Source organism: Echinops telfairi, unplaced genomic scaffold (assembly GCF_000313985.2).
Source record: "Echinops telfairi isolate 266 unplaced genomic scaffold, ASM31398v2 ScPeMD7_7467;HRSCAF=8505_1, whole genome shotgun sequence".
Lineage (NCBI taxonomy): Eukaryota > Metazoa > Chordata > Mammalia > Afrosoricida > Tenrecidae > Echinops > Echinops telfairi.
The window spans coordinates 19290729-19310984 of record NW_022111368.1 but is presented as its reverse complement, the minus strand read 5'-3'; the positions used below and the strand labels follow the sequence as shown (position 1 = coordinate 19310984).

The 20256-nt window shown below is 39.5% G+C and overlaps 1 protein-coding gene across 1 annotated transcript in view; it reads left to right on the top strand.

Annotated features, from left to right (window-relative positions):
* Window positions 1-20256, top strand: part of MRPS9 (mitochondrial ribosomal protein S9) — a 62780-nt gene that overhangs the window by 2533 nt on the left and 39991 nt on the right. Inside the window, exon 2 of the mRNA XM_004704335.2 lies at window positions 11879-12058. Within this exon, the coding sequence (XP_004704392.1) occupies window positions 11879-12058 (180 nt within the window). The remainder of the gene's footprint in view (window positions 1-11878; window positions 12059-20256) is intronic.

The window sequence follows — 20256 nt, the reverse complement described above, 5'->3', positions numbered from 1 at the left end:
ACCTACTGTTAATCACTGTGGAATCTGTTCCAACTCCTAAGTAAGTGCCTAAATCCCACCCACCACCTTTTTAAGCTTTTGTGTAATCTGCTATATGGATATATCAAAACTTAATGGACAATTAACAGTCAGTCCCTTTGTTTCTGCTATCCTACTGATAATAAAGTGTTGAAGTAAGCATCCTTTTACAGTTCTCAGTACTGATGCTTTTATTCCTGTCAGAGAGGAGTCCACTTGGGAGATAATTGCTGCACAGGATGTATATGCCTTAAATGATAGTAGGTATTGCCATAAAGCTTTCCAAAAAGTCGGTAGCGATTCACATTCCATCAGTGATAGATGAGAATGCCCTTTTTTCTACCAGCATTAGCTATCATCACATTTTGGTTTTTGGAGGTTTTTTGTCAATATGATGAATGAACAATTATTTTCATCTTTTGACTGCTCTTGAAATAAAGTGGGTTTTTTTTTAACCCTAATATGACAAACTTTTCCTGAGCATCAACTTTAGCCAATAAAGTAAATTAAATAAATAAATAAATAAATAAAGTAAATCAGTGAAGTAAATAACTCGTTATCCAGGGAATAACACTCTCACCCTTTGACATTACTATGGGATGGACCAGAAACAGCTGTATCTCCAAATTCATGAATTCCACCACAGTAGATTCTTGACCACAGGAGTATGGTTAAGATAGAACTGAAAGATGTAACTAACCCCTTCAGATCCCTAAAGGCCATATGGGTGGCTGTAGACATTCATAATGTGCCATACGCCCACCACCCACAGCAAGTCATTCTTAAATATGTATTAATATTGCCTCACTTCTCTCTGAAATATTAATATTTATAGTTCTCCTGGGGACCATGTGTCAGAAAACAATGGTATTCTAAACCACTTCATGGGGATAATCAAAATACTAGGTTTATTAGCATCTGGGTCATAACCCATTGTTATGAAATCCGTTTAGGGGTTACAGACAGTATTACAAAAGGGAAAGAAGAGAATAGAGGAAAAATGCATCTCACGCAGAATTACATATTGCTACGCACCATCATCAAAAAGTTTTGAAAATACTGATGCAACAATACATAAAGAAACAAGCTTGTCAGCTACGACTGCTGGGTGCTCAATTGGGCTTCCTCGCTGACCCTTTCTACATGCCAGTCTTACAGCATGCCTGTATATATGAATGAGCAATACTGTTGCACATATCTGTGTCCCAGTGCTAGGGCAGAAGAAGAAATCTTACTTGTGAATGGCTAAACTGTTCAGCATATTGAAAAACAAAATCAAAACTCGCTTCTATCCAGTTGATACCAACTCATAGTGACCCTACAGGACAGGGTAGATCTGCCCCTGTGAGTGTCTGAGACTGTCACGCTGCACAGGAGTAAAAACCCCTTGTCTCTCTTCTGAAGAGCAGCTGGTGGTTTTGAACTGCTGACGTTACAGTTAGCCCAATGCAGGCTCCTTTAAACCCGTCAGTATCACAGGTACACTCTTAGGGACTGAATTTTATTTCTCCAAACTTGTAAATCCTAACTTCGTTGCCTGTGGTTATAATCCCATTTGGGAATGGATTATCTTTGTTAATGAGAGAGGATTAATAGTATAGGGTGTCATTTGAGTCATTGTCTTCAGGTATAATAGAGATTAAACGAGGGAGAAGAAACATGGAGTAAGATAGACACCTAGACGCATGAAGATCTCCAAGGAACTAAGAAGCAGAAGCTGAAGAGACAAGAACCTTTTTTTTTTTTTGAGAGCTGTCAGTGAGCTTTCCCTTAGATCTAAAGCACTGAGTTCAGACTTCTAGCTTCCTAAGCTGTGAGAAAATTAAGTTTTTATTCGTTAAGACCATCCATTTGTGGTACATCTGCTGCAGCAGCACTAGATAACTAAGATAACTGTGTTAGTCCGGGTAGACTAGAAAAACAAATTCACGGACACTCATATGTATTTGAGAAAGAGGTTTATATACAAGAGCAATGGGATATTGAGAAAACATCCCAGCCCAGTCTGAAACACACGCAATAACGCCGAATGCAGGAAGATCACTGGCCAGTAGGTTGCAAGTCTTCTGGAGCCAGTGGCGTTGTAAGCATCTCAGTGCTGGCAGGGATGTCTACATAGTGTCTCCGGCTCCAGAGGTCTGGTTTTAGCAGCGTAGGTCTATGTGGTTTCTCTAGCTTCCAGGGCATAGCGCCATGTGTCTTGTCAGTAGCACAGTCTCTCAGGGAGTAAGGAGAGAGTGTCTCCCGCTTCCAAGGAGGAAAATACCAGGAGTTCCCAGAATTCTCAGGGGAAGGTCATGCCCACACAGAGGTCTCATTGACTATAACCCAAATGACAGACTAGACTCCACCCCTTCACTCTTAATCCTCTCAAGTCCCAAATTGATAACCAGATTATGCAACTAGCACAGTAACTGTATAGTAGAATTTTCTGAAAATCAGCCAGTGAAAATCCTATGATTCACGTGGGTCCAAAGGCAAATGACCATGTGGGTGGTACAGGACCAGGCAGCCTTTCCTTCCATTGTGTGAGGGCACCATGATTGGGGCCAACTCTGTGGCAGCTAATAACAGCAGTGGACAGAGAGTACAGAGCTGCAGTAGCTAATTCAGGCTGGAGTTGTAGAGGATGGAGTAGTGGGCAGAGACAGCTTTGTAGAAAAGGAACACAGGATGGACAGATACTGGTACCAATGGGAACTGGAAACACAGGGAATCCAGGGTGGATGATCCCTTCAGGACCAGTGGTGTGAGTGGCGATACTGGGAGCATAGAGGGAGGGTGGGTTGGAAAGGGGGAACCGATTACAAGGATCTACATGTGACCTCCTCCCTGGGGGATGGACAGCAGAAAAGTGGGTGAAGGGAGACGTCAGACAAGCAAGATATGACAAAATAATAACTTATAAATTATCAAGGGTTCATGAGGGAGGGGGAGCGGGGAAGGAGGGGAAAAATGAGCTGGTGCCAGGGGCTTAGGTGGAGAGCAGGTGTTTTGGCAGTGATGAGGGCAGTGAATATACGGATGTGCTTTGCACAGTTGATGTATGCATGAATTGTGATGGGAGTTGTATGGGCCCCTAATAAAATGATTTTTAAAAATCATTTAAAAAATTAAAATTAAAAAAAAGGTAACAGTAAAGTGAAATTGCGTCTCTAGGGACAATTACCCTTGGGGGTGGGCTGGAGAGAGAAGTAGTCTATATTAGAGAAATGAAATAGGTGCAAAAAGGTTTAGAAAAGTACAGTGTAATAGTGGCTTTTGGCAACCATAAATAATGAGTAATTGCATAGGGTTTTTATGAGAGAATGGTGAAAGATGGGATTGGACAAGTGGCAGAAGCCAGGTTTACATAATGGTGTAGTGGCAGCACATTGGGATGCTAAGTGCAAGGTCAGCAGTTCAATAGTACCTGCCACTCTTCTGGAGAAAGACCAGGCTTTCTACTCCCATAAAGAGTTCATCCGATAGGGTCGCTATGAGTCAGAATCGACGTGGTGGCAGTGAGTGAAGTGCTTACAGTTTTCCCTGTGTCACAAATGAAGAGGGCAACAGCATTACTGTAAGCGAGCATACACCTTCATGGTGTACTACACAGTGGTTACCCATGAGTTCTAAAATTCTTTATAAATCTAATTTCCTGTGTTGTAGATGCTGTCCAGTCAGCTCTGACTCAGAGCAACCCTATGTGCGATAGAGTACAAAAGACTGCCCAGCCCTTCACTAGCCTCCCAGTTGTATTTTTGAGCCTATCATTGCAGCCACTGTGTTCATCTTAAGAGTTTTATTCTCTTCTCCAGGGACTGGTACTGGTCCAGAGTACAAGAGGCCCGGTCTTTCCATCCTTGCTACATGCTTAATGCAGTGAATTTGGGGTGGACTCTCTCTTTCCTTTTCTTTTTTTAAGTCATTGACGCAGTGATTAAGGGCTCAGGTGGAAACCAAAAGGTCAGTGGTTTGCACCCAGGGGCCTCCTCTCTGGAGAAGATGTGGTTGTATGCTGTGCAACCTTGGAAGCCCTATGTGGCAGTTCTAATCCTATAGGTCAGTATGAGTTGGAATTCCACTCAAGAACAATAGGATTGGTTTGGGTTTTTGGAATCAGCCCATAAATTTCCCAAGAAACAATTTCTGGCTATACTTTTAAAACAGATTTGTTGGTTCTTACTGGCAAAAACTCAACTCTCTGCCATTGAGTCAGTGAGACCCTATCGGACAGGATATAACTGTCCCTGTGACTTTCCAAGACTAACTGTAAGGGAGTAGAAAGCCTCTTTTTCCCTTGGAGGGGCTGGTAGTTTCGAACTGCTGACATTTAGGTTAGCAGCCCACTACGCCTTCAGGACTTCTGTCCATGGTATATTCAGTCTGCTTCAATTTCATAACTCAAATACATCAGTGTTCCTTATCTATTGTCCATCTTTCACATGCACAGGAGGTGATTGAATGGCTTGAGTCAGGCCCAATTTTAGTCATCCTCAAAGTAACACCTTTGCTTTGTAACACATTACAGAGGGCTTTTATAATAGATTTGCCCACTGCAATACACCATTTGATTTCTTGACTTCTGTGCCCATTAAGTGTTCATTGTAGATCCAAGTAAAATGAAAACTTTGATTCTGGAATGCTTGTTTAAATTTCTGTAACCTTCATGACTTTTATAATCAGTAAAAGCAAAAGAACAGTTTGTATTTGAATAATTTTGCTATAAAATATTGGTGTACTCACTACCATCCAGTCAGTTCAAATTTATACATTGGGCTGCTAACTACAAGATTAGCAATTGGTACCACCAACTACTCCATGGGAGACAAGATGAGGATTTCCACATCTGTAAAGATCTATAGCAGTGGTTCTCAACCTTCCTAATGCCGTGACCCTTTAATACAGTTCTTCATGTCGTAGGGACCTCCCAACCATAAAATTATTTTTGTTGCTACTTCATCACTGTAATTTTGCTACTGTTATGAATAAGACAACCCCTCTGAAAGGGTTGTTCGACCCCCAAAGGCAGGCGTCCTCAAACCACCACATGCGGCCCGCCGAGGACATTTATCCGCCGGCTGGGTGTTTTTGCCCCGTTTTGTTTTTTTACTTCAAAATAAGATGTGCAGTGTGCATAGGAATTTGTTCATAGTCTTTTTTTAAACTATAGTCCGGCCCTCCAACGGGTCTGAGGGACAGTGAACTGGCCCCTGTTTAAAAAGTTTGAGGACCCCTGCTCAAAGGGGTCATGACCCACCGGTTGAGGACCGCTGATCTATAGTCTTGGAAACCCACAGGGGCAGTTCTGCCCTGTCCTATAGGGTCACTGAGTAAAATATTGGCAAGATATCTCAATTTTTATGTTTACAAAATCATTTCTACTTAGCATTTGGTGCCTAAGTTTTTACAGGGTCAGCATGAAGTATTCTTTTGGGATCTTCTGCCATAAAAGAATGAGCCACATTTGGTGGCTTAGCGCTTGTTCGTTGTGAGCACATTTCTGTGTTTTACGTGTCGCTTACTGGAGGGTATAACATCCTATACTAGGTAGACAAAGGTGTTCTTTTTGAGGTCTCATCTTTTTCTAAAAGACTAGAACTATCTTAGAATCGTCCTCAGTTTTAATGATGGAAAATCCTTCTACATTTAAATCTATATTGGGTAGCATAGTAGATTAAGCATTGGGTTGTTATCCAAAAGTTGGTGGTTCAAACTCACCAGGTACTTGCAGGAGAAAAATGAGGCAGCGTGATTCTCTTATAAAGACTTAGAGCTGGATACCCTATGGGGCAATTCTACTTTGCCCTATAGTTGGAATTGACTCTTGGCTTTATACAATTTACAAATTGCTTGTGTCTAGGTACCTTGATAGCTGCTACCATCACTTGTATTTCTTTTCTTTGTAAAACAAAATGGACAAACATCCTGGTACTATGCTTCATTATTATAATAGTGATATTGCATGCATGTATTACCTATTGCAGCATAACAAATTATGCCAAAATTTAACTCGCTTATCACAACAAACACACTCTTATAGTTTCTGTTGGTCAGGAATCCATGTTCAGCTTCGTTGGTCCTGAAAAACACAAGTAGGAGTGACTCGCATTGTCAGAACCAGTGCTTGCCCCGTAGTGCCCCCAGGGTTCTTGATGAAGAGCCTGTGAAAAGAAGGTTACTGCAGTAGTGCAATCCTAATGCGAGATGTTAGTAGGAGAAGCAGTGCAATGGGAAGAAGGTAATTAGGAATGCTACTTTCTCTTTAATGCTTCCTCCCCGCCACTATCATGACTCCAATTCTACCTTACCAGAGCATGTACATGGGTACAGATACGAGCTAGAAACACAGGGAATCCAGGACAGATAAACCCCTCAGGACCAATAATGAGAGTGATACCAGGAGGGTAAGGGGAAGGTGAGGGGAGATAGGGGGAACCTATCACAGTGATCTACCTATAACCCCCTCCCAGGGAGATGGACAACAGAAAAGTGGGTGAAGGGTGACATCTGTCAATGTAAGACATGAAAAAATAATAATTTATAAATTATCAAGGGTTCATGAGGGAGGGAAGGGAAAGAATTGAGAAGCAGATACCAAGGGCTCAAGTAGAAAGAAAATTTTTCGAAAAGGATGGCAACAAATGTACAAATGTACTTGACACAATGGAGGTGTATGGCTTGTGATCAGTTGTGTGAGCCCCCAATAAAATTTTTAAAATGCTACTTTCCTGTACAAATTTTCTGTAAACCTAGATCTAAGAAATAAAATTGTTGATTTTAATGCTTATTCTAGCCACTGTTTTGGGGCCTATATATTGTGTTTATATATCTTCTCCAATCTGATTTTAGTCTTCACTGTTTTCTCCTATTCTTCAAAATAATCTTTTTACCTTTTCTATTCAACGTAGCAGGTCCTTCTTTGTTCTGTTTGATCCAATTAAATCAAAAGGGCACCTCTTTAATACTGCTGTACTGACATCAAAGTTGTGTATAGCATTGGCATTTGGCCAAATTTGGGACATCACTGGTCTGTCATGATGTGTCTGCTGCTTTGGCAGACTGTTTGATTAAAATTATAGTTGTCTAACCCACCGATTATCTTTTAAAAAGAAACAGTTCTGTCAGGTTGTATATACTGTTCCATGAAAACAAAGTCTGAGGAAATGCTCTCCTAGTAGCTTTTCAATTGGAAATAGAACCCCTGGAACATTCTGCTGGGGGCTATGTGACAGTGGCAAAGCAGATTCTCTCAAGGAATTCTTAGTGTTTTTAGGTAAAGAGCTAAGGCTTACCTTATTTAATAGACTGGACAAATACATAATGTACTCTGTTAAGTATAATTCCCCTCCATGGGCCCCTGAATTCACAGAATTTTATTCAATATCCTAGTGCTAGTGCTGTAGTGACTTTGTAACTTTTAGGGTTTCCAGATGGGCATCATCTTAAAGGAGGGTGTACACAAATTTTTTGGAACGAGTTTAAAGATAGTGAGACATATTTGATTTCTTTTTCTGTTTTTCTTTGTAAGGCCTTTTCTAAATGAGCAATAGTAAAAGTTTTGTAAACATTTTTTCAAAACTTCATTTATGTTAAAACCAAGAAAGCTGTCACCTCATGGCACAAATCCTGGAGACTATAGACAAGCACAGAATAATTTTAATTCAATTGAAGAAATCAGTCTTCAAGCCAGTAATCAGCTCTTGTGATCATCCTGAAATGTTGTGGGGACAAAAGAAGAAAAGGAACAATGTATAAAAGATAAATGAAGACAATACAATCGAGTATTTACTCAATGAGATGGAAGAATTACCACAACTATATGCTGTCAAGGACATTTGTTTAAAGGCAGAGTGAAAAAAGATCTCTATGAAACGGGCTAAGAAGACAATGAAAAGAAACCATTGAGGGGAAAAAAATTGAAGGTAGACCAGTGTGGTAAGCTGAAAATCTGGAGTAGCCGCAGTAAGTAGAATTGACACTGCCGAAAAGGAAACAAGCATAGCATATAGGTTTAAAAATCATTCCGAATGCAGAAAAAAGAGACCAGTAAGACTAAGATGCTGATATACAGAGACCAAAAGATCATAACTGGTACATATGACCAAGAGAACAGTAGCTAGGGGAGAATTCTGTGTAAATTGTCTCACCTGTAATATTGATATGTGGATTGTGTGCATGTGCATGCATGTGCATGCTCGCACATGCATAGGTTGTACTCTAAAACTCAGGTACCCTTGAGACTTTGAGGATAAAGACTTAGATATCCTATCTGACCAGGTCACAAATACAAAGACATTTTACAAAGTGCTGGCATTTGATGACTGTTATATATAGAAGTTAGACAATAAACCAGAACAATTGGACCAGTAAGCAATATCAGAACCAAGAGAGAAAAGATTGACATTGTCCAAGATTTCAATTTACTTGGATCTATTATCGATGTCCACGGAAGCAGCAGTCAAGAAATAAATGCTATATTGCTGTCACTTTGAAGACTAAGGTGTGCCTGACCCAACCCGTAGTATTTTTTCAGTTGCCTCGTGTGCATGCAAACTCTGGGTCGTGAACAAGGAAGACCAAAGAAGTGAGGCTCTGGAATTACGGTGAGGAGGAGGAAGGGTATTGAGATTGCCAGGGACTGCCAGAAAGCGAACAGATTCATCGTGGCTGACGTACAACCAGAATGTTCCTCAAGTGAGGGGGGTGGGACTCTTGAATTCTTTGATCATCTTATCAGGAAGATTAGTCCCGAGAGGATCTTAGCAAAAAAGAGGAAGACTCAACAAGATGATTGACACAGTGTCCGCCACAATGGATTCAAGCATGGCAATGATTGTGAGAAGGTTGCAGGACTGGTCACTATTTTATTATGCTGGGGACAGACAGGTGTGCTGTGAGTCAGAACCATTGATGGCGCCTAACAACAGCAAACAGTGAACAGCAGGAGCAGAGCATGTACAGAAAGCAAACAAGCAACAGGAACAACTTTTAGGTGGATTGGTCATCACCTCCATGAATACTCCACTTAGCATCATGAGAGAGGAAGGAATTCACTTGTGTCTTAAAGGTGTTCAACTTGCCCTTTTCAAATTGCCCATGTCTAGTCTGTGTGTCTGGGTGAGCACACTGGCTCACGCGTCAGCCCAGCAGGAATGTCGTCTGCTCAGGTCAGATGCGTTGTGGCCATGTTCATTTTCTCTGTCTCCTAGCCTTTTCTTGCCAGGGCCTTGTCCCCTGTGCTTGCTTGTTCAGCTGTCAACTAGCAGCTTCGGAATAACCTTGGGCCAATACCAACAATACCTGCTTTGTGACAGCTCTCGAAGCCAAACTGTAAAGTGTCTTTCTGAGCCTCTGCAGACAACTTCTTGGCTCTTGAGACAGGCCTCTTCTCACCCTTCTCCGGGCAGCTTTCTTTTCAGCCTTCTCAAGAGAACCTTCCTTTTGGTCCAGTTGAGACAGGCCCCGCCTCTCAGTACAGCTAGATTATCTGCTATTGCCAAAGACAGACAAGCACTGCTACTTGCTCTGCTCAAGCGTCTGCCTGCATGGACCCCGGCTGTAGCTTCTTCCCCTTTACAGAGCTCTGTTGGAACCTTCTGCCCGGAGGTGCCTAGCTGGACAACATTGCCCATCACCACTGTCTTCTCTAATGCCAGTTTGCCCACTACTGCCATCTGCTAGTCTCGTGGTTCCTGCAGCATAGCCATGACCACCATTTCTGGGGTGCTTGGCTCTGCTGTGCTTGCCGCCATTTCTCTTGGTCTTGAGTGTTGCCGGAGCTCAGTACAGCCTTTTCATTTGAATCTGGGAGGTTCTTAGCACAGGACTCCAGGTCAAGAGCATTCATTTATGTAGAGACGATCTCATCTCTTATGTCATATCAAAATGGATTGTTATAGGTGTAGACAAAAATATTTTGTCCTGTCATTTCCAAAACTAGCAGTGTGGTCATACTTTGGAATGTGACATGTGGGAGAATAACCATTAATGTGTATAGCTTTGGGCCCCTACATTGATGCCTTTGGGGCATGTGTTTGCTGCTTCTTAGGGCAGGAAGGCGGTTCTTCATTTTGAATGTGGAGAACAGTATTTTTTCTTCCATTGTTAAAAGAAGACCAGAGTCATAAGAAAAGCTTGAAAGCATAAAGGGTGGAGAGAGCTTGGCGATGGGAAGGACGATCCAAGAGCCTGAAACAACTTTGTTTTATAAAAGGGCCCTCAGTGACACAAACAGTTTGTGTTGGACTAAGACCTGAAGGTGGGAACTCGAATCCACCCAGCTGTACTGTGTTAGAAAGACCTAGTGTTTCCTCCTGGTAAGATTTTAGCCAAGAAAACGGTATGGAGGAAGTCCACTCTGCATCATGTGAGATCCATGTGAGTTGGAGTGGCAACAGGCAAAAGGGAGCCCTAGTGGTGGTGGTGAGTCTCTATCTATCTATCTGTCTGTCTGGTGGATTATGGGTGCTGACCACCAGGTCAAAATCACCAGCTGCTCTGGGAGAAGATGAGGCTTTAGGCCCTCCACTCTGGATGCCACAGAGGCTGCAACAGCGGCTCAAGCTTAGCAACAATGAGAGGGCGGCGCAGGACCGGGCACTGTTTCCTTCTGTTGCCCCCAGGCTCTTTCTGAGTTGGAACCAACTCGATGCCACCTAACAACAAGTCCCCTAAAGATTTAGTTTCAGAGACCCATGGGTCATTTCTTTACCTTCTTGGGGCTCTTACAGCTCTTACCATAACCCATACATAGATCCATTGTGTCAAACCTATCTGTACATATGTTGTCATCATCTTTTTCAAAACATTTTCCTTCTACTTGAGCCCTTGGTATTTTTTCTTTTAATACCAAGCCAGTTTTGATCATGTTTTATGCACTGATAGTAACATTCTATCTTTACAAATTGTTGTTCCTGAAGGAGAAAATGTTCTCTCTGTTCTCCTGAGGAAAAGATGTGACAGAGTTTTAAAACTATTGTTTATTAATTATTAACTCAATTGTTAATATAATATTAGCCTATGCTTTTTCATCTATTTTCAGTTGACAAATTGTTATAAAATCATTTTAAACTCTCATGCTCAAAAGATAAGAAATGAAGCTGAGGGATCATGGGATAACGGCTAAAGCAATGCCAAGCAAAGAATTTCCAGAAAGGCTGCATTTATTTCTCACCATAAGGTTAATAGCCAGCGTCTAAGAATAGTGCTACATGCTCATTCATCCACTCCTGTCTTCTGGGTACTATTCAATGTCTGCCTTGTGCATTTGCCTTTTTAAAAAAGTAGTTTCATTATACTCTTAGTTCCCTGTGTGCAATTGTCATAACTTACCAGGTAGTATCAAGCAAGAATGCTTACAGTAGGGAAACCCAAACACCCAGCCCTCTGCTTTTGACTCGATTCTGACTTGCAGCCACCCTATTTGTTACAGATGGAACCGCTTCATAGGGCTTTCTTGGCTGTAATTTTTATGGAAAGAAATAGCCAAGCCTTTCCTCTGCACGCCTGCAATGAGGATCTGAACCACCAACCTTTAGAACAGCTAACCTTTAGGCAAGCGATCGTCACATTTCCTATCAGAAAAGAAGGTAACATAATCACTTTGATAATCACTTTAAGATGTTTCTGTCATTAATGTATGATACGCCCTTAGTTTAAAATACTTTCAAACACCAGGTTTTTATAAAGTTTTGAGCAGGAGGTAATTTCAGCAACTCTCTTAAAAGGTCTCTGACCTGGTTTCTAGCCTTCTGTCAACTAATAGCCATAAGTAGAAAAAGACAAATGTTTGAATATTCAGGTTTATTTAGAAGATGGCCTATAAGATAGCTGTTTTATTCTGAAGACCGTTCTTTCTATTGTTACTTTCGTTTAGATCTTAAGGCTAAAACACATCACTGTTATGCCAGCAAAGAAAAATGTTGCTGCCGCCAGACGTGAAACATACACGGTGGATTTTATTAAAAAGCAGATTGAAGATTTCAACATAGGAAAGAGACATTTAGCCAACATGATGGGAGAAGATCCAGAAACTTTTACCCAAGAGGACATTGATGTAAGTACAGTTCCTTTGTTGGAAAAGTAATTAACTGTAGCGTTTTTGATACTGAAAGCACTTTTCTTCACCACAAGCCCCTTATCTCCGTGTAAATTTTAATCAAACTGTCAGAATAGGGAAAAACGCTACTACGTTGCAAATTGGAACCATGGTTTGGAAGAAAGATACTGCTTTCATTTGAAGCATTATAGAACGTGGTGAATTGTAGAATTTAGCTAGAAATAGATATTTTCCTTGATTCAAGGTCATAGGAGCCAATGCGTGTGTATGTTCTATTTGTGAACATTGATCCTGTTCTGTAGTCTTAGACTCAGCTTCTTGCAAAATGATAAAATGGATGGTAATGAAAATTAGTCACGTTTCTAGGATAGCGCACAAACCTCCGCCCAAAGCTTTAATCTACCGTAGCATATATTTTAATTTTCAAAGTGAGAGCATATTTTAAAATGATAGAGAATATCTTAACTCATACTCTACTTTGCAGTTATTTTATTCTTGATAAAAGCAGTAATATTGTTAGGTGTGTGTGTGTGTGTATATATATATATATATATATAAAACTAGATCTACCAAGGAAGCTAGTGACGGAGTTTAAATTTAACAGTAAGCTTTGAAGTTTGTCCTGATTTTTAAAAAGGATAATATATGACATCCCATGTTTTATATTGAACTGAAGATTCTATACTTTTACAGGATTTTAATCACACAATGATTTTGTACATTGAGTTTAAGCTTCTTTATGAAGGTATCTTTTTGTTTACCTTTCCTATTACAAATGTGACTGAAGTAACTCTTCGAGATGTCAGGTTAGCATGTGAGATTTTATTTGGTATTTCCCCAAATAAGTATTATTTCTTACTGCCCTTTGACATGTTGTTGCCTGAGGGCTATGGCCCTCCTAACCTCTCTCTTCCTTTTGAGTCTTTATGGCCATTACATAATGTTAAGAATATGAGATTCCATTCTATGATTTACTTGTATGATCGGTAGTGTAGGGATTGCTCCATATTTAGAAGAGGAGACAACTACAAACAGACTCAGCCTCATGTTGAATTAAGTGTTAAAAAGCAGATAGTCTAAGAGTATCCTTTGAACCTCCTGTTCTTTTTTTTTTTTTCATATTTGTTTTATTTCATAGAAAATAGATACCTGGCAGTATCCAGAATGTAGATTTTTTAGCTAGAGACATAACTAGTATGTGTGTACTCAAACATTTGGCTTTTTAAAAAATGATTATTGAATGAACAATAACCCCCTCCATTTTATAATGTACCCTTTAAAAAGGGAGAGAGGGAGCAGCATCCTGCTACAGAGTCAGACTACAGTTTGTTTGCTTGTTTCCTAATAGGGCTATGATATCTACTCCCATAAGTCATCGTTCCTGATAGTAGTTTCTGTACCTTTTTCTTTTTATTCGTTTTTGGGTACAGGTTTATTGAGATACAATTCATGTACTATACAGTGCACTCCTTTAAAGTCTGTGCATCACTGGATTTCAGTCTATTCACAGACTGGTACAGCATCACCACAGTCAAGTGCAGAAATTTTTATCATACCTAAAAGGAGCCCTGCACCCTTAGTTACTTCGTGTTTCAGGGGCACAAATGCCATAAGTGGTAGCTTTAAAAATGGGATTTATTCCCTCTTCTTTTTTCAACCATTCAGACCACTACTAAGGCTTGAGGGGTAAGGAATCTGGAGGGATTTGGTGTGTTTGCTTTTAAAGGAACATACCATGTATGTTTATACAACTCATCCCTAGAAATGAAATCAACAATAATGTCCTGTTTGTTTTTTTTAAGAAGGAGGAGGAAAAATAAAATTGAAATGGACTTGGAGTTTTTGTGATAAGTTCATGTAAAACACACACAGACACACACACAACCCCAAATTTATTTTCCTAGATTTTTCAGGCGAAAAGTCTCAGTCAGGGACTTGGCCATGTCTCTTCTTCCTAGTAAATAGTTCTGAATGTTTGCGCGCTTTGGCTTGTTGAGCGTCCTCACAAGGCATCTGTCATCCTCTGTGTTTGTTGTGCCTTTGACCCTAGAAGTGATACTGTTGGGCTTCATTCTGTTTTATTTTGTTTTTGAGGTGTTTTTTAAACTCAGAAGTGATTACATTTAGGATCAAACCCTATGACTTCATTGCAATAAAATAAGAAAAATTCTGTTTCAAGCAATACTGCATTCACAGGTGCAAGGACCAGGAATTCCACATTTACTTAGGGGGAATAAAATTTACTTCCTGCATTCTGTCCTCCATCCCATCCTTGGCCTAGACAACCTGCAATCTATTTTCAATCTTTATAAATCACTTATTTTGAGCATTTTCTGTAACTAAATAATATGATAGGTACAATTTTGCGACTGGCTTCTTAAAGGTAGCATGCTTTTAAGGTCTGTCCATGTTGTATCATGTATCAGCACTTTATTTTACTTTGTTGCTGTGTAATACTTTGTTTTATCTGTATACCACATTTTCTTTATCTAACTATCAATTGAGAGACACTTCATTGTTTTTACTTTTTATCTAGTATGAATGCTGTCGTTGTGAACCTTGTGTACAAAGATTCGTGTGGACATAGGTGCTCATTGCCATCGACTCAGTGCCGACACAGTGACCCTATAGGATAGGCTTGAACTGCCCTATGAGTGTCCCAAGACTGTAACTCTTTACCATAGTAGAAAGCCCCATCTTTATCCTGAAGAGCTGGCTGGTGGTTTCGAACTACTGATGTTTCAGCTCGCAGCCCAATGGGTAACTACTATACTACCAGGGCTCAGGGGAGCTTCAAAAGGTTTGTAGCAAAATGGAATTACGAAGAGCCGAATTTTCCACAGACTTCGTGAAGCCCCTTCGTATTTTTATATAGACCTTGGTGTCATATTGTATGTCATATGATAACTTAATGTTTAACTTTCTGAGGAGCTGCCAAGCTGTTTTTCGTGTGGCTGTAATTTTTACAAACCCTTCTGCTACTTATGAGGCTTGAATTGCTATTGCTATTGCCATTCTTCCCGCCCAGATCATTCCCAGTGAGTGCTGGGTGGTGTCTCCTTGTGGCTTTGCTGTGCGTTTCCCTGATGACTAGTGACACTAGCAATATTTCAAATACATGTTGGCCATTTGTACATCTTTGTAGAACGTTTTTTTTCAGATCCTTTGGCCATTTCCCCCTCCCACCTAGCCCTGCCAATTGTTTTTATTTTTTAGACTCATTTTAGGTTTATGGAAAAATTGAGCAGATAGCTCCCTTATATAGTAGCCCTTTCCCCACACAGTTTTTGTTGTTAATATCCTCTTTGAGAGTGGTACGGTTACAGCTTAGAAATGAATCTTTCTCTGCCTTCAGGTTGATTCCGACTCATAAAAAGCGAATGCTGATTCAATATTAGTGACGGAAGCTCAGCGTTTACATTTGGGTTCACTCTCTGTATTGAACAGTTTTGTGGGTTTTGACAAATGTCCTCTGTTATGATATCATTTAGGATTTGTGTATCCAGATTCAGTTGATTAATATTTTGTTGAGGATTTGATATTTGTAATTAATACTTGTCTGTAGCCAGTACTTTCTTGTAATTTGGGGAGTGTGATTTTTGCTATCAGGGTGATGCTGGCTGCATAAAATGAGTTGGGGAGTACCCTTTCTCTTGGAGCTGTTGGGGGTTTATCAAGAGTGTTGTTGCGAGCTTGGGCTGTTGGGTAGATTTCACTAGGGAAGCCACCTAGACCTGGGCTTTTCTTTGTGGGTAGTTTTTTAAAAGTTACTTGGTTTTTGACATGGCACTTCCCCATCTGCGTGTGGCCTGTGTGCCCCCGTGTAACTGTTCTCAGCAGCAGAAGGCTCCTGTTACCCAACTGAGCTCGTGAAGACATTTTTTTAGCTGTTCATTCTGCTCTTTTGGGTGTGCATGGACTAGACTTAGCTGATTGAGAGAGACTGATCACAAGCAGTTTCATAATCGTAACTGAGGCATAAAGATGGCCATAATATAGGCATATTAAAAATGAATTATGTTATTTGGAGTGGATAGTTCATTGCTTATATCTTTAATCAGAATTTAGGCAGAAGTAGACATGTTCCATAATCTAATTCAGCTACTTAGTTAAAAGTCTAGGCTCACTGGAGGATTTTCACATAGCTAAATTGGTGCCATTGCATTCATATTAAGTCATTATCTATTTTGTATATTTTCCATACTACTTATCCAATTACTGACACAATGCTAGCTGAAGCCATCTAGGAAATGTATTTAAGCAAAACAACTTTGAAAACTTTTTGTATACATTAAAATATCTTTAAATTCTTAATCTATGTATTTCATTTTGGATCTCAAAATAAGCAGTTTCCAGAGAGGAGATATTTTAACAGCATTGTAAATGTAAATGACAGTTAACATGTACTTTTGAAACGGCTTATTTGTATTAATGTATGGTGTAAGTGGCTTTCATGTTAGTTTGTGACATTGTACTAATAGAACATAATAATCATTTCCCTTGCACTTACCCAATAATGAAATAATAAAATAATATGAAGAAATGCTTGGAGTCTGTAAGATCTGAAAGGAAGCTGAGTTCCTCTTGTGATGAGGCCTGGAAATGTGGAACAGGTACAGTTTTGTTCTTCAGTTGCTCTTTCTTTGCAGTGAGTTCATGCTGGTTGAAGTGACGTGGAAAGACCTGGGAATCGGAGAAGCCTTGCACAGTCACTAGCCAGCGTGGTTTTGAGTTAAGCCACTCCCTGTCATTCATCTTTCTCATCTCTGAGATAAAAATAAGGATGCCTGCTGTCCACCCCCGAAAAGAACTAACAAACATAACTAAAGATGAATGTGAAGCATTATTTTCATTTCTGCTAGTAGCAAAAAATATCACCTGAAACATTCCCTAGTTCTTTCATTGCTTTTGTCATACTTATCTCCCATGCCACCTGAGCAGTGGGAGAATTATCTGGAATGCTGCTGAGTACATTGATATATTGTTGGTTAGTTTAAACTGGAGATGACATCTGATCTCCTGTATTGATACTTGGTTTCTTCCAACTCGCGCACTAAATGCTTACAGGAAGCGAGCGTTGACCTTTTCCTTAACTCTGGTGGCATGATTCTGCTGTGTTGGACTTTTCCTGCAGGTGATTGAGCTGCTTCACCGAGTCTTAACTTTCATATCAGTTAACTCTGGACATTCTGTTAAATTTAGTGGGTCCTCTTTGACATGTGAGTAGGTCAAAAAGCGAGAGGATAATAACAACTGTTTACAGAATATAGAAATCACATGCCCACTAAATAGGCTACTGTTTTTGTTTACATTTTGAAGCTATTGTTTTTGAAAGGGGTTTAGCTATGTTTATGTAGCTGACTAGTCTTAGTTAGCATTTTCCATACCGACAAAATCCTTAGTTCTTTCTGAAGATACACATATATAATTTTTAGACCAAAAACAAGAAAACATTTTAAACATCCAAATAATATTTGGAAGAATGTTACGATTGTTATTATATACTTAGAAATTGTAATGTTTTAAAAATTACATATCATATTAAAAAATATAAAAACTTATGTCGCCATTTTCCTCCTATTTGGTATTAGAAATTAGGTTTTAAATAGTTAATTTTTCCAGATAAAGGAAACTTATTTTTAATTAGAATTTATACTGAAAACTAGCATCACTTATTGGAAGCCTTTGTGTGTATTAAACTGATAGATATTAGCAGGTTAATCTTTATAAAAATGTATAGAAATTGACTTTATTTTGTTATTGGTGAAAAAAACAAGGCTGGTTAGATTTTTCTGTAGTCAAAGTCTATGTTCCTTTCACGCTATCAAAAACTACCATTTTCTATACTTTCTAAAATACACTAGTTTTCCCGCCTTATAAAATGGTGAGTGTAATTTAGCCGTTCAGTGCTTTAAGATTTTAATTTCTAGTATGGTTGTTAAACTGCGATATCCCTCTGACAGTGTGGCTTATAGTACACATTTGCCCCTGTACTAAATGGTCTGGCTGTACTGATTCCTGTCATCGCCTTTCCTGTCAACGTGTCTTCATGTCAGTGTGTCTGCCTCTCCCAGCTCTCACCTGCCTTCTCATCTGCCAGCATAACCAAACTTGTTAGGCATGTGAATTAAAACTGAGAGCCATTGGATTTTGAATGAGGACCCCGGTGTGCCCTTCCTACTAATATAAACCCATGAATTTATTGTCAGCTCTGCCAGCTCTCGTGGGCCATTTTCACTTGTTTTCTAGGTTTACAGCTTGATCCAGAGGGTTGGGTGCTAGTAGAAATCTGACCTCAATGACAATAGCATATATCATTTTGTGTGAAAATTGCACTCAGCTAATGTTGTGGGTTGCTTATGTTTCCTTAATTAGTAAGGTTTTTGAAAAGATCACAGATGTGGGTTGGTTAAAAAAAAGACAGGTAAAAATTTATAAAGAAAAACTTGTCCCGGATGATGTTAATTTTAAATTACATTACTTAGTGGATTTGTTATTATGCCTATAGTATTACGTATCTCTTAGAGAAATGAGAGGATGCTTTGCAAAATTACATTGCAGTATTTAGTGCTCAACCGGTTTATTAAATTTCTTTGAAAGCGTTAGCAGGTAAAAGAAATAGTATTATTATCTAAAATGAAATTTATAAATTAGTCATAAACAGATGGAGATTTTTCTCTGTTTCAAAATGGATACTTTATCTTTTGCACAATTAAATTATACTGACAATAAACAAACCACCGATTGCTCTTACACACCCAACTACAATGGTGATACTAATAATCCTCAAGAAACTTAATAGGAGAAGGAACAGTTTGCCTTTAGTAAATAATAGTAGAGACTAAAGTGTTACGCTGGAGATATTTTGAATACATGCTAATTGCTAACCGTGCCTTAATTTATATTGTAAAGATAAACTTCTTAGATCTAGTAGCAGAATTGCCTAGCTTCGTGTATTTTTCTATCTTTTCTGCTTAATACGTTTATAAATATTTTCAAAATAAACTGCTTATTTTCCTGTAATTCTCAACTCTTGTGTTATAAACCTTTTGCAGGTGACTGCAAAGTGTTGATGATTGTGTAAAAAGTATTTGGGGCTCTAACAATATACATTACTGTTAGGAGGACTCTTGTCAGCTGGAACCTTGAGCCGAGTGGGCTGTGTTACTCAGTGTAAAGCAGTTTCATTTTGATCCAAAGAAGACTCGAGGTGCATGCAAATTGTGGTGAATAAGCCCTGTGAATGCCTAACATAGGGCAGACTTAGTGATACAGTGGTTGTCAGCAAATAGAGATGCCAAGGCTTTGTAAAAGGTGACCAGGTGAATGGTGAGATCACCCACCACCTGTGAACATTTAAAGTCATTGTAACACATTTGGGGGCTAGCTTGGCTATTGGGTTACAGTTGTTGCCCATCTGTGTAGTATTTTTTATGTCTTTTTATCCTTTTTTACCTGGGCACCATGGAGGGTTACTTGTTGGGCTGCCAACTGCAAGGTCGGCAGTTCAAACCCTCCAGCTGTTCCAGGGGAGAAAGATGAGGCTTTCTGCTCCCTTAGAGATTTCCAGCTTCGGAAACCCACAGGGGCAGTTCTCCTCTGCCCTCGAGGGTCTGTGAGTCAGAATGGACTCAGGCAGTGAGTTTCATCCTTTGACGTGTGTCCTCTAGAAAGGTGAAGACCACCGCTTGATACTCTGCTTATATTTTCCTTTTCCTGTTAACATCAATTATGGTGTTAGAGACATTTCAGCTACATTAAATATTATGAATTCAGAATTACACTTGCCTTCACTAATGTCTTTGTTTGGGAATTAAAAGTTAAGTTCTACCTTACTATAGAATTTCAGGAAAAAAGCCAGCAATTTGATATATAACACTACTGAAGTCTACCAATTACTTTTTAATTGGTATTATAGACCTCATTCTGAAACCAGAATGTTTTATTCTCCTAAGTGTGAATATGCTGTATGAAGTTTCTCTAATTGATTTGCTGTGCCCATTCCATTTGATGTATCATTTTTCACAATATTTCATAATTTGTGCTCACTTCTAATGAACAGAGTCGTTAGGACAGGCATGTCTAAGTACAACTGACAGCTAACATTAGGTGCCAGATGCAGTTTATAAAGCTATGTAGAACTGTAGAGAACAGTTTAAATAAATTAGCACCTGTACATTAGTCTCACTTGCTGG